This window comes from Apium graveolens, chromosome 5 (genome assembly GCF_009905375.1).
Source record: "Apium graveolens cultivar Ventura chromosome 5, ASM990537v1, whole genome shotgun sequence".
Classification (NCBI taxonomy): domain Eukaryota; kingdom Viridiplantae; phylum Streptophyta; class Magnoliopsida; order Apiales; family Apiaceae; genus Apium; species Apium graveolens.
Window position 1 is genome coordinate 298,766,855 of NC_133651.1, and position 15,856 is coordinate 298,782,710.

Consider the following 15,856-nt stretch of genomic DNA (forward strand, 5'->3'; position numbering starts at 1 on the left):
TTATAAGCAGGTTATAATTAAGATGTGTGTGTGGACCCCAAACTTCTGACCCGGGTTTGGAGGGCGCCACAACTTACAAGAGATCCAATTCTATTGACTGACAAACCTCTTGAAGAAGTTACACAGAAACATCTTGATAAGGTTATATCTGTTCAAGTGGTACTGGATGCTCATGATAAACACAATGTCAAAGAAAATCTGATTCTATTTCTTGAAGATGGAAGAACATATCAAATGTCGGAATCAGATGTGCTGAACAAATCTCTGAAAGAACTTCAATTCTTTCATTATCTTTTAGAGATAAAGTCTGAGATTACCAGGAGATGGTCAAATTTTATAATGAAGACCATAAGAGATAAAGCAAGAATTTCTAGTTCAAGGGTTACAGAATTCATTTCAAGCATAATTGATGATGATGGAAGTGAAATTCCAATGAAGAAGGATTCTGCTAAACTTGAAGTCATTCTGAAAGAGAAATGTCTGTGCTACAATGAAGATTCTTCTCATCCAAGGGTGATCAAACTTGATGATGGTTGATTTACAGGAGAAGATCTGCACTAAATCAAAAGAAGATATGCATGAAGAGTTAGAGGACTAGAAGACTTGTAGAAGATATCTGATTGATATATTTTAGGAGACAGAATTATATTCCATATCAATTAGAAGATATCTTGTAACCGTGTATTATATAAACACAGGCTTAGGGTTTACACTATATGTGTTATCATTGTAACCTAACAGCTCTTAGTGATATTGTTCATCATTGAGAGAGAACAACAGTTCTATTGTAACAGAGTTTATTTGAATATACTTGATCTTTGTTACATACTTGTGTTGATATTGATTTGATTGTATAAACACTATATTCAACCCCCTTCTATAGTGTTGTGTGACCTAACACAAAGTTCACTGATTATCCACGTATTTAGTATTTCATTTAGAATATTGATTAGTATAACTTTGCGCTTCAGTATAATACATCTTATAAAAATCTGTTATGAAAGACGCACATGTTTTCATTTCAATTTTTATAAGTTTTTGCTTATTTAAATTTACAAATAGACTGTAGAATATTTAATCGATGATAATATCTTTTGTGTTTGTGATATCTTATATTTTAGAATCTCAACCTAGTTAATCACATTTTAGATGAATATGGTGAATATAGAGAGTTAGAAAATTGAGAAGTGTGAATATTTTTTTTAAAAAAGGCGTTGAATTAGTGATAGTGAAATAAACACCAAAATTAATAAACATGCTATTTAGCGAGTGTACATTATGAGAAAAATTAATAAGAAATAGATATGACGAATATACCGTAATCGGACGGTACATTTTGTCACACAATTTAATATATTTAATCAATGGTCATATATTATAAACTACTAGGGACTTTTTTCCCGCGCTACGCGCGCTCCAAATTTCTTCAATTTTGAATTTTTTTCACGAAGTTTGTAATTTTTATAACATAAACGGTTATCTTCTAGTTTTATTTAATTTATTTATTACATTTATTTAGGTTCCGTTTATTTTGAAATATAAAATTGATATTATAATTTAACGTTAAATCTCAGTATTTTAATTTAGTTTTCTTTCTCTCACATTTTAACCAATTAAAAGTCTCTTAACTCATATTTTAACATTTCTCTTTTACGTTTTTAGTAGTCAATATTTTAATAATTTGTACAACAAAATTGAGTAAATATTTTTTTTAATTAAATACTTTTTAAAAAAATCCAGTAAATATTAAATAACATAAATAGTACACCATGAGGATTCTTTAAAGTATGAGAATATTTTTATCAATCTTGTTCATGCTTAAACTTTGCATTAGATTGGTACACAGTATGTGAATAGATTTGGCATATAGAAAAACTTGGTTGATTTTTATTACTGTCTAAACATTACTAATCAGATATTTCAATTTTGTATAGCATTATACAATGGTGTCTACTTCAATAATGAAAGTTGACAGTGGATTATATTTGTATATTGAGATTAAAAAAATCTATTAAAGTTAATTGTCCATCTACATATTAATAAGTTTGTTTACACATAGACTTAATAGTACACTGATAGCAACCATGAAGACTAACCTGTAAAAGTGACAGAGCTTGATATAACAAAGCAACATGACCTCAGTTATATCTCCAGAAATGAGACAAAAATTAAATAGTTCAAATTACTTGTTACAGTTATGTTCTGGAATTCAGATTCACTTAGCTGGAGATTAACGTTACCAAATAGTTTGCAACAACTATCATTCCGAGGAGCTTATTCCTCATAATAAGAAATTAGTCACATACATGAAACTATTATAAATGTAGGTGGGTATAGTAGTGATATTTTAAATTTTAAGTGCGAGGAATATCTTCAATTAATTGAGGCAGAATTAGGATTCCATAATCTACTACATAGAAAATTATAGTTAAAAAGGAAAAATGAGTACATTATAACCATGTGAAATATAACAACTTTTAGCTCAATATAACACATCAACATGACTTCAGTTATATCTCCAGAAATATGAGACAAAAATTAAATAGTTCAAATTACTTATTAGAGTTATGTTCTGGATGTCTGATTCACTTAGCTGGAGATTAACGTTTCCAGAAATTTTACGCCTTGAGTAGAGAATATCATTTGCCATTATTTTCCAATGTTGTTACCATAGTTTCAAAGGATCTGCCACCTGATTATTAGATAATATGAATACAAACAATTGTCTCAGCTGGAAGGGCATAGCATGATTGGAATTCTCGGTCATGGCGACATCTCATTGTTTATCATCCTTTAATAGGCCAAGAGCATCACATGCCTCTTTGTATGTATGATACACAATGCCATTAACAGTTCCGAGGTCTTTGAAAGATGTTGCTCCTTTAATGTGCATCAAAATCATACGCAGATAAAATGTTTCTCCAGAAGATGCATGAACATCAGATAAACGCCCAAAAATTATACCACGTTCATGAATCTTCCACCTATTTTGATCCTGTTTCAAAGTAAAATTCTGAGGAAACTGATGATATGTAAACTGTCTTGCCTCTGGTATGTTTTTATTTTCCTGAAACCATCCTTCCAATTTGCTAAATCTCTTCTTAGCCTTCTCCGCAATATCTTGAAGATTTTCATGTTGCTTAAAAAACACACTCTTTTCGCCTTCCAAATGCACTGACAAACGCTCAACAGTAGGAAAACGATGATGTATGTCAAATCCTAAAAGACGTCAGGCAGCTTCCGAAGCACATATGTAACGACCATCAAGGAAATTTTTTATTTCATCATTTGAATTTGGTTTTGAAGATGAAATGCTTGCTTCATTTCCTTGCTGTTTTTTCCTCAGAATCATGGTAGCCGTATCGTGACCTTTCAAGCAGTATTTAAATAAATACTTCAAAGATCGCGAACTGTTACAAACCTCCAAATTAATATGACAGTGGAAACGGACTAATAAATCCCTATTATAAGGAACCACGTATTGATTATCAAGTTCCACTCCTTTCTTTGTCACAGTCAATCCTGTGCGTTGTCTACGTTATACAGGAAAGCCACAATCGTCAAAAAATGTGTGAGCATTAAACCTGGATAAGGAAAAAAGGATGGGTATTATATTGCTACATTTATGTTGTTAAATCTTGGTATAAAAAACACAGGCTTATTAAACATATACCAATGTAAATGCCAAATATGAAAAAATCAACACCTTTTAGGAAAATGGCGACCACAATTCCCCTTAACCATGCAAGGAGAGTAGGAGTAATCTTTTCCACATGGCCCATAAATCATGTGACTGTTGACAACATTAAAACCAATAGGATCATGATTTTTATCCGGTATTTCAGCCGAGATTAACTGATTAATGTCATCAACATTTTGTGGGCGATCTCTCGGGTGCAACCATATTAACATGTGACAGTGAGGAAGACCGTGCTTTTGGAATTCAATTACATGCATTACTACAAAAGAAAAAAATAGTGATATATTTATTTACGACTTTAAAAGGTATAAACAATATGTAATAAACTAAGATTTTATAATTGTAAGGAAGAAACTAAATCATAAGAGTGCATTACTACCTCCTATGCATTTCCCAATATAATTCTTGTTTTTGACAAGGTCCAGCAACTGGTCAAGTTTTAACTTGAAAACTCTTGTTGTCACATCAGGTTTGTCAGCAACATCTACTCCAGGGAAAAATTTCATCATACTCTTAATCTCAGGCCATTGTGTATTACACGTCATTGTCAAAAATAGGGATGGATGACTGATGGTACGACAAATAGCTAATGAATCTTTGAAGTATTGATTCATATATCTTTGCGAACCAGTATGAGTTACAGGAAGGATGACATTCTTGCCTTTTGTAGATGGATTTGTATCACCTTTTGATACCGAATCACGAATAGATTTATAAAGATCAGACCTTATTATATTCTGATGAGCTCGAATCCAGTCCAGTCTATATTGCTCAACTGCTGCGAAGGCATCTACCACAAATTGTTGCCATAAACAACCGCCAAGATGAAGATTCATGCCTGTTATAGTAAATATAAAGTTAGCACTAAAGATATAATTCTGAGCACAACCCTAATATATTATGCATCAGAAGACAGTGGTTAAAAGTACCTTCTTCTGGGCGTATCATTAACTTATAAGCATAATATTCTCGCATTGTGACAGTAGTTCTGTGCTGAGTCTCATCTGGATGTAGATCACTTACATTCTCATCCGGCACTTTAGGCTTCTTGTTGTGAAGGGGAATATCTAGATGAAAACCATCATCACCATAAGGAAAAAGCAACGGATATTGAAGCTGCATAAAGTGCTTGCAGGTTACATATATTCTTTTCTGATACATCTGCTTTATTTGAACGACAATATCTCTAAATGGGCAAGTATCATCGTTATCTCCAACTACCAAGGCTGCCACCTCATTTAAAGGTCCAACCTGGTTTTTCCTGCCAGAGGCTGACTTAAATGAAACCAAAAGCAAACTAAAGTCGTCTGTTTCACCAAGATTAATATGATCACGCGCATAACGAAAACCTTCTGCCAATTGATTATTTTCGTCAAGCATCTTTAAAAACCCTTCTATAATATTTGGATCAAGCACTTCCGAGCCAGGTACTACATTCATGCGATTTTCTATTTCATTTTCAGTGTCATACATATACAGTTGGAAAAATTTTGCTGGTTGACCATCCTTGGGTTTGAGGCTTCCAATTAGATGATAGTTTTGGCCATTAAGTTTAAAAAAGTAAGGCCCTCTTCCATTTTTAATTTTGCGGTCTATTTTGCCACTAATTGAGGTGAACTGAAATAGGGAATTATATGTTCTTATGTTGAGCCTGAAGTGATCAAATTTTACACCTCCAGATAGCAAAGAAGAAAGGAAGGGAGGATGATATTTTTCAGCAGGAAGCTTAATTTGACCATCTTTGCAACACGTTGTAAAAGTTGGTGTGCAACCTTAGATTGAGGCCCGAGGTCCATGTATCCCGTCCATAAATCTGACAATAAAAATTAATATAAAGATAAAAATATCATAGTTTCATAAATTATGTTTCCTTTGTGACGTAGTTAAAATATTAATGCTACCTGGGAAATATGGATTATTGTCTTCTTCATCATCGGATAAGTACTCACCTCTATGAGCTGTACTTTGATAATATTAAAGAAATAGATTAATGGTCATCTAAATAGGATAATCATTGAGGTTTGATTGTAATGGGTGGTTATCAATTTGAACATACCTTCAGCGTCTGAGTCATCTGCATTATCATCTGAAAAAAATAATATATAGAAATATATTTTTTTCTGGTAAATACAAAATGGCTTATTATCTAAAAAACTGACTGAAATCTGTCTTAATATATTTTATCAGAAATATATTGCTCATAGTCCGACATGTGTTCAATTTATATCTCAGCAGCATCGTTGAATGCTTCAAACAAATTCCTTTTACCCGACGCAGAAGAACCGTCATTTGCTTTAGGCGTTCTTATTGAATCATTGTTATCTGAAATTGATATTAGAGAATGTTATTCTAATTTAAATCATAAACATGTATGAAACTATATAGGCTCACAAAGACGGGGACATACCGTGTGAAGCTGGAAACCAAACTGAGTATAAATAATAGAAAACATCATTTCAAGGTTGCAATACTTTTTAATATTGTATGATGTTGACAAATGAGTATGTCGGAATTCCTGGCCTTTTGACACGAATTTGCTCAGGCTCTGGAATATGAACTGTTACACGTCTCTTACGCTGATTTTTTTTATCTTGTGAAGGAGTTTCCAGCATGCGATGATCAAGTTGAGCCTGATTTATGTTCAAATTTGGCTTCTGATGCATTTGTAAACATGTGTCTGTGAACAAATTTTAACAAATCAGTATCTCCCTGTAAACATGTGTCTGTGAACAAATTTTAACAAATCAGTATCTCCTTGTAATAATATGAATTAGTTTCTCATTGAACTTTAATTTATTTTAAAAATATTTTAAATCATACAATTTCATTTATATATTTTGTTATTAATTTATAATTAATTCAATTTAGATAGGTGTTGATATTTTGTTTATATTTCATTTTGTATCGTTCACTTTTTCAGTCAATAAATATTATTTACACAGTTTTTTCAGTTTATAAATATTGTTTAAGTTTTTTTGAGTTAATCGATATTTTTTTACATATATGTTTTTCTACATATATTGCTTAAACATGTGAACTCGAAATCAATTTTTATCAATTACTCCTCTAACTGTATTTCTGTATATAAATTTCAAATATAAAAAATTAGTTCAATATTACACAGCGTCGCCTTACGGCGAACCCTCGTAGTTTAAAATTTGGAAAATTAAAAAAATGTAAATACTTAATATGAGTTATTTTAAAACCGTTGAATTGAAAACTGCAATGTTACATTTCTATATATATTTCTTAAACATATGAATTTGAAATTAATTTTTGTCAATTACTCTCTAACTGTATTTCTATATATATAACTTAAATATAAAAAAAATTAGTTCAATATTACTCGGCATCGCCTTACGACGACACCTCGTAGTTTAAAATTTGGAAAATTAAAAAATGAAAGTACTCAATATAAGTTATTTTAAAACAGTTGAATTGAAAACTACAATGTTACATTTCTACATATATTGCTTACACATGTGAATTTGAAATCAATTTTTGTCAATTACTCTCTAACTGTATTACTATATATATAACTTAAATATTAAAAAAATAGTGCAATATTACTCGGCGTCGCCTTACGGCGACACCTCGCAGTTTAAAATTTTGAAAATTAAAAGATATAAATACTAATATAAGTTATTTTAAAACTGTTGAATTGAAAACCATAATATTTTACCTGAATACATATACAAAACATATAAATTAGTGCATTAAAACAAAAGTCATTATTCTGCTAAAGGAAATTTTTTATTCAAAAGTATTTTAATATTATTGCGACGCCTCGTCGTTTAAACATTATACAATTAAAATATTTTTTTTATCAGCACAGATCCATATCAATGCTCTATAATTTGCAAAATGATTATCCAGTTTTCTAAAAGATTTGTTGGAAGTCTCTTGAACAGTAGATGTCATGAAAATCACAAATTGATTCCAAATAGCTAATGGCAAGATTGCAAGCATATGTGTGTTCTACAAATGTTTTCAAAAAAAGTTAACTAAAAACATAGATATGAAACAATATATTATTCCTATTCACATCCTGATTCTAATCCTAATGTTGAATTTGCCACAATATTCTATGTGAATTGTAATCATGGAGAATATAATTGAGAGTTAAGATTGTAATCACATCCTCATTCTAATCATGATACTGACAAACCCTGATTCATATCTTGTTGCATAAGAAATCAAGATTTCTCAGCATCAAGACTAGAATCAGGATGTTAATATGTAGAGTATGCTCCAATAGATGTGAGAAATGGGATTGTTCGCTCGAACCTTCAATGTCCAAGCTACTTGAGTAACATCCAGAGCGGACAAATGTTGATGGTCGTCCATATCTGAATGCAAGAAGAGGAGAAGCTTAAGAAATTACTATGGAACTTCAATGTATATTTGAGAAAATAAAAAATGTGTACCTCTATTACCTTCTTTTGATGTTTGAGTATAGGTTGAGAGCCCAGACATGTGAATATATAGTACGGTTAAATGAAATTGATTATGGTAGAGTTGCATAATCTTTTTAACTTTTAAACAGATATGCACTATTTTCATTGATTAATTGACTGAGAATTTGTGTAGCCATAATATTCTCTGTGAATTGTAATCATGGAGAATCTAATTGAAAGTTAAGATTGTAATCAAATGATGATTCTAATCCTGATGCTAACAAACCCTGATCATATCCTGATATTGATTCATATCCTGATGAAGGAGAAATCCAGGAACATATCATGATCTTGATCATATCTTGTTGAAGAAGAAATCAGGATTTCTCATCATCGGGATTAAAATTAGGATGTTGTAAGTCATATGTCATAGCCTATTTGTATATTCGAGGATTCAACTCAACTCAAATAAGAATGTAATAAGTAAATAGTGGATCGACCGTCAGAGAGATCTCACAAAGTAATATCTGTCAAAGGATTCAGAAACAAGGTTCATCTACAGACTTGAGGAGTTAATTCACTGGAAGAAGTTCAAGAAGTTGATCATGCCTCAGTGATATAAATCAAGATCGTGGATTTAATCAAGTGACAGAGATCTCGTCAGAGTATCATTTATTACAAGGATTTAATCTGAAGAAAATCAGAGTATCAAAGTCAAGACATGAAGAAACGTCACGGAAGTTAGTCACTCATGAACCAGACAGTACATCGAGTGTCAGCATTGAAGTGGCGGAATTGATTCATAAGTCTCAGTGATTTTCAGAAGATTGTCAGAAGAATGGATGCTGCTCAGGGTTAGTATTAATTCTCTATTAACTAATTAAGTCATTTAATTTAATTAAGAAAATAAATTATATCTACAAAGATTAATTTATTGATTAATTGAATTAAATTGATTAATTAATTTAGAATTAATATTGAGGATTTACAAGATTTTAATTGGTTTAAAATCTGCTTAAATTCAAAACAAGACAATTCATTTGAACTAGTATGACAATCGGTATGACAATTGATAGTCATACCGAAAGTCATGCCAATACATTTAATTGTCTTATTAGAATTTCTGTTTAGATTAAAATCTGTTATTAATTCAGCAAGACAATTTATTTGAACTAATATGACAATCGGTATGACAATCAATAGTCATACCGAAAGTCTTGCTAATTCATTTTGATTGTCTTGCTAGTTGTAAATATTGTCATACCGAAAGTCTTGCTGGCCAAAGAGATTGTCATGCCAGTACATTTTTCAGTTCGGTGTTTGATAAAAGAAGCAGAAGACTTTTATTGATCAACACTCTTACAGAATCCAATCCAACAAACAAAAAACAAGAACACAGCAGCCGCCTAAGAAATATTTCATTGTTCTCTGCTGAAATTCAAAGATCAATTTCTAGATTGCAAAGTTAAATCCAATCAACTAGAAATCATTCTCTTGTTCTTGTGTAACAATCTAGCGGATCAAAATCCCTAGAACTTAATCTCAAATCGCGTTTAGCATTTGATTCTAATTATTGCAAAAATAGAAAAAGTTCATGTCGAATTTATTCTAGATTTGTGATAATTGATTTGAGATTAATACCTTGTAATCGATACAGTTGTTGTAACACCTTTCAAGTTTAATAATATTTTTATTTAACTTGAATTTTGTTTCACATTTTTTATTCCGCATTTATTCGATTATTTGGTACTGTTTGTATTCAACCCCCCCTTCTACAAACAAATTGGGACCTAACAATTGGTATCAGAGCCTTCTGATTAACGAACAAATCAAGATCCTAGACTTTTGTGATTTTTCAACTCCTTGAATTTTTATTTATTCAAAAATTCATAATGACTTCACATAAAGTTGGAACCGTTAATATTCCACAATTTGATAAAGAGAATTATATCATGTGGAAGAAGAAGATGCTATTATTTTTACAAGTTGCAAATCCCAAATATTCAAACTTGTTAAATAAGGGTATAAAAACTCCGATGGTTATTGAACCGGAGGTAATAATAGATGGTGTGGTGACTACTAAAGCTAGAACCTATCCAAAAGATCTCGAAGATTTTACTCCTGCTGAGAAGGAAGAAGCCTCCTAGGATGCCAGCCTTCAATTAATATTAATTGATTCCCTTGATCCTTTGATGAACAGACATGTGATGAACTGTAAAAATTCTAAACACATGTGGGAAACTATTGAGGTAATTAATGAAGGCACAGAGGAAGTTAGGGAGAACAAGTTGGAAATCCTAACCTCTGAATATGAACATTTCAAATCAAATCCAGGAGAAGGAATTACTGAAGTGTTTGAGAGGTACAATGCGTTGATCAACAACCTGAACATCAATGGAAAGTATTATTCAATCAGGGAGGTCAACAAAAAGTTCCTTTTAACACTGCCAGCTCATCTTGAACATAGAATCACTGCCATTAGAGAAGCTAGAGATCTGAGTGAGATTTCTTTGGACAGGCTCTATGGAGTGTTAAAAACCTATGAGTTGGAGCAGATTCAACAGAAGGAAGTCTATGGGAAGGATAGAATGGACAGCACATCTACTGCACTTGTAGCTGAAGGTCAACAACAACAACAATCTCAACAGTTAGAAAGAATGGTACAGTTTTCCAAGGGTGAGGAAAATGAGTTAGTAGTAGAATATGATCCTCCTACTACAAATCAATCAAGTGATGATTTTTATTCCTTGGAAGAGCTGGAGCAATTGGAAGACGAATCAATGGCCCAAATTGTCAAGAAATTCTCTAATGTCAGATTCAGGAGGAATCCTAAGCTTAAGTACAAGTCCAACTACAAAAAATTCCAGAAAGGTGGATCTTCATCCTCTAACACCAGCAGTGGTGGGTACAAAACAGGGATGGTTGATCGAAGCACCATTAGATGCTATAACTGCAATGAGTTGGGACATTTTGCCACAGAATGTAGGAAGCTAAAGCAAGTAAGAAAGAACTCTGAAAGGGCTTATCTGGCAAAGGGAAGAAGCTGGGATGATACTGACAGTGAAGATGAAGAAGAAGAAAATCTTGCTCTTATGGCTATTGATGGAAAAGCTTCATCATCAAGAATAGAGGTAAAACTTTCTGATGCTGAAATGGTTTATCATCTAAGAGGTAACTCAGATTGTGCACGTCGTGATAATGAACTGTTAAGTTTACAGATCACAGACCTTGAGAAAGAGGTCAATGAATTAAGACTTGTGCACATTAATCAAGACAAATTAAAAGAACATGTATCTTTTCTAGAGAATAGAGTTGACTATTATAGAAAACTCGAAACTACTCTCAAAGACAAGATCATCGGTCTTGAGACTAAGGTTAGAGCCTACTTCAATTCTTGTTCGAAGGCTAAAGAGTTCTACAGTAAGCAAGCTGTTAATCAAACATCTGGAATAGGTTATGATTACAATGCTGCTATTGGAGAATTAGGCATAAACTCCCCTCCTCATGTATGTGCTAAAGGGAGGGAAGTACCACATGTGCTTAAGGGTGTTGATGAACCCCTCTATAAAGCATCAATTGCTGAACCATTTGATGCGACCTCTTCTGTTATTCAAGAAGAAATATGTGCTGAGGATCATGCTAATGAGAAGATTGTTTCCAAGTCAAGTGAGTCGAAAGTTCCAGTCAAAGTTGTGAAAGCAACTGAGACTAACTCAGACACACATGAGTTGGATAACAATAATGCCATGTCTACCATGCATAAATTGCATGTTGTTAATCACTCTCATAAAGCATGTGGTGTTGCTAATTGTATGTCTTGTGCTTTTAATATGATGTATGCTTATTTTAATGGTAAGCATGTGTCTAATGATAAGACTACTCCTCGTCAGCATGTGAATTACAAGAAGCATGATAGGTCTAAGACTGCTAGTCCTTCTAAGGCTAGAAAGGAGACATTTGTGCCTAAGCTTAAACAGAAATTTGTTAAGGCTGTTTACAAGGTCAAATGTTCAGTCATTGAGAAAGTTGAGACAATTAAAATTAAAAATGTTGTTTTGTCTGACAAAGGATAGTTCTACAAGTATGCCGGGCCCAACCAAGTTTGGGTTCCGAAGAAGGTCTAATCCATTTGAAGTGCAGGGCAGTATACAGGTGTAACCGGTAGTGTGGATTCTTGACAAGTGGATCATCAAGACATATGACCGGAGATAGAGCCCTGCTATCAAATGTGATTGAGAAAGCTGATCCCCTGGTTACCTTTGGAGATAACAGCAAAGGTTTATCTGAGGGATATGGTTGTTTGCAAGCTGGATATGTTATTAGTGAAATTTTGTATATTGTGCTAGGTTATTATCAGGAAGCAGTATCTAACATATAGCACCAGTGACGAGACTTGAGAATATTACGACATATCAGGCACCTGTTGCACATTACACTTGGAATTGGACTCTAGTAAGATGTGTACAAGTGTACTCCTGGTTGGTGAGTCAAAAGAGGAAGTCAATGCACCACAGTTCATGGATTTTGCAGCTGCAGATCTATTGGACTATGCAATCTCTTCTTCACAATCTCACTTCAGGTTGGTATGAACTAGTGTACTACTCAAGCAATCGTCAAGAACATGGTATGGCACTCTAACTGAAGTTATTGTTTAATATGAACTAGTAGAGTCGTCATATTTTTAACTCTCTTATCATTAGGCACAATCATATTGTTTTATATGTGCAGTGATATATTGTTTATGCAACATAACAATTAGTATCTAAAGTACTTGACAAGTATCGGTCAATGATATCTTGTTAACATTATGTTGCAGATATTTGTAAGCTTTTGATATGAATGAGAATTACTTAGACTTTACCCTAAGTGATCAATGTTTTATCAAAAACTCAATCATATTGAAAAACAAAATCAAACTTCTTTCTACATTAGTGATTTCTTATTTCTGTAAAATCTTTTGAAATCACTATTGTAAATCATTTTCTCTCTATTACCATATGTTCTGTGTTACAGGTTCAGTCTCCAATGACTTTCTTTCATTGACAGTCATGAGGTTGAAAACCCACAACATCTATCCCAGACTGTAAAGACAAACACAAAAACAGAACCAACCAACACTTTCTTACCACTAAATGAAATATGAATGAGCGTGAGGGAGATAGTGCCTTAGTGTACCACATAAGGAAGGTTCTGTAGTCAACCCAGTAGCTCTGTCTCCTAAATAGATGAGTAGTATTTAAACCGAGACAACTGCTAACTCCCATACATCTTCTCAAAAAGATGTAATGGCTGAAAAGGCACAAAAACAGTTACTAGATTCATTCTCTCAACAGGGTGTGTCTATTGAAATTTGCCTGTCGGCCAAGGTATCCGATGTAGTGTCACCACTTCAAATATAAACAATTCTTGATGCACAAGGAAAGGTTACACACACAAAGGATGAGTTGACGGAAACAAGAGTTTCGACCATTTTAAGGTCAGATTCGATTGTTCAAGGTTCGTTAGTGGACCAATTGCCTTTACAGGTGTTAGGAGAGGATACTGATCCAAAAGCCATATGTCAGTGGTCAGTGTCTACCTCCCCAGGCTTAAATCCCCTGGATGCATCTGCGGATAGTGGATCTGACATAGGCGCAGATCGGCAACTTGTTGACAATGATTCAGATATTACCTGATAAGTCACAAGGAAATGTCTTCACAGACATTAGAAGGGAACTTTGATCCTTATGCTAAATTTGTTGGATCATTGTTTACCTTCCCAGAATTCAAATCTGGAACCCTAAAAGGGAAACTAGCAACTTGTAAATTATGACTCAGATTTATCTGATGAGTTTAACAAGGATGGGGATTTGTGAACTCCCATTGCACCACCTGTGACCTCCTTAAGGATGGCTAAGGTGATTTTCCTTGCAGGTACATCTGGAGTATGGAGCTATGAGAGAAGAGTGATACACTTGTGAGAATGAGTGTAAACACGAGTGGAGAGAAGAGTGAAACACATGTGAGGTACACTAAAACACAATCACACACTCACAGTGAGGAAGAAAGAAAAACTACTTGTTATTTCTTTTCCAACCAAGTGAAATATGAGAACTCCTTCAGACGACGGCATACATTCCTTCTTTAAGGGGGAGATAAAAGCTTAAGTAACAGTTTGGAGGATTCCTCAACTAAGGGGGAGAAATAGCAGGGAGTAAGAAAAAGATCAAACATGTACACTACACCACACCATTGTTGTTTGTAACTACGGATCCTATTGTATGGGAGAGGTGGTAAACACAAGGTGATTTTCTGATAAGGGAAGAAGCTGTTAAGGGAGTACCATTGGTTTTTATCTGCGAATCCTATTGTACGGGAGAGGTGGTAAATGAAGGTGATCTTCTTTAATCAGTTGATTCTCATAGGGGGAGAAGCAAGAGATATGGGCTTCTCAACAGGAAAGGTGGTTGTACAAATGAAGATGGAACTACTTGAAGATATGTTCAGTCTAGAGGAACATCTACTTGGAATCTGGAAAATGTTAAATCTAGTCCAGAACTTTTCTGCTATTTACTTTGCATTTCTGTTTATATCTTTTTCTTATTTGTTAGTTGAGTTATCCTCTAGGTATTTGTGTGTTAGTATCTAACAAACAAATAGGGGGAGATTGTAAGTCATATGTCATAGCCTATTTGTATATTCGAGGATTCAACTCAACTCAAATAAGAATGTAATAAGTAAATAGTGGATCGACCGTCAGAGAGATCTCGCAAAGTAATATCTGTCAAAGGATTCAGAAACAAGGTTCATCTACAGACTTGAGGAGTTAATTCACTGGAAGAAGTTCAAGAAGTTGATCATGCCTCAGTGATATAAATCAAGATCGTGGATTTAATCAAGTGACAGAGATCTCGTCAGAGTATCATTTATTACAAGGATTTAATCTGAAGAAAATCAGAGTATCAAAGTCAAGACATGAAGAAACGTCACGGAAGTTAGTCACTCATGAACCAGACAGTACATCGAGTGTCAGCATTGAAGTGGCGGAATTGATTCATAAGTCTCAGTGATTTTCAGAAGATTGTCAGATTAATGGATGTTGCTCAGGGTTAGTATTAATTCTCTATTAACTAATTAAGTCATTTAATTTAATTAAGAAAATAAATTATATCTGCAAAGATTAATTTATTGATTAATTGAATTAAATTGATTAATTAATTTAGAATTAATATTGAGGATTTACAAGATTTTAATTGGTTTAAAATCTGCTTAAATTCAAAACAAGACAATTCATTTGAACTAGTATGACAATCGGTATGACAATTGATAGTCATACCGAAAGTCATGCCAATACATTTAATTGTCTTATTAGAATTTCTGTTTAGATTAAAATCTGTTATTAATTCAGCAAGACAATTTATTTGAACTAATATGACAATCGGTATGACAATCAATAGTCATACCGAAAGTCTTGCTAGTTCATTTTGATTGTCTTGCTAGTTGTAAATATTGTCATACCGAAAGTCTTGCTGGCCAAAGAGATTGTCATGCCAGTACATTTTTCAGTTCGGTGTTTGATAAAAGAAGCAGAAGACTTTTATTGATCAACACTCTTACAGAATCCAATCCAACAAACAAAAAACAAGAACACAGCAGCCGCCTAAGAAATATTTCATTGTTCTCTGCTGAAATTCAAAGATCAATTTCTAGATTGCAAAGTTAAATCCAATCAACTAGAAATCATTCTCTTGTTCTTGTGTAACAATCTAGCGGATCAAAA

The 15,856-nt window shown here is 33.1% G+C and overlaps 1 protein-coding gene across 1 annotated transcript; it reads right to left on the minus strand.

Annotated features, from left to right (window-relative positions):
• Positions 1 to 2,776: 2,776 nt before the first annotated feature.
• LOC141661087 (uncharacterized) lies at positions 2,777 to 6,363 on the minus strand. The gene is made up of 9 exons (XM_074468069.1): positions 6,276 to 6,363; positions 6,108 to 6,128; positions 5,969 to 6,022; positions 5,757 to 5,786; positions 5,602 to 5,658; positions 5,437 to 5,513; positions 4,630 to 5,317; positions 4,080 to 4,538; positions 2,777 to 3,219 (listed from the first exon to the last, which is right to left on the minus strand). Exons 1-9 carry the CDS (start codon positions 6,361 to 6,363, stop codon positions 2,777 to 2,779), a joined length of 1,917 nt encoding a protein of 638 aa, XP_074324170.1.
• Positions 6,364 to 15,856: the final 9,493 nt, after the last annotated feature.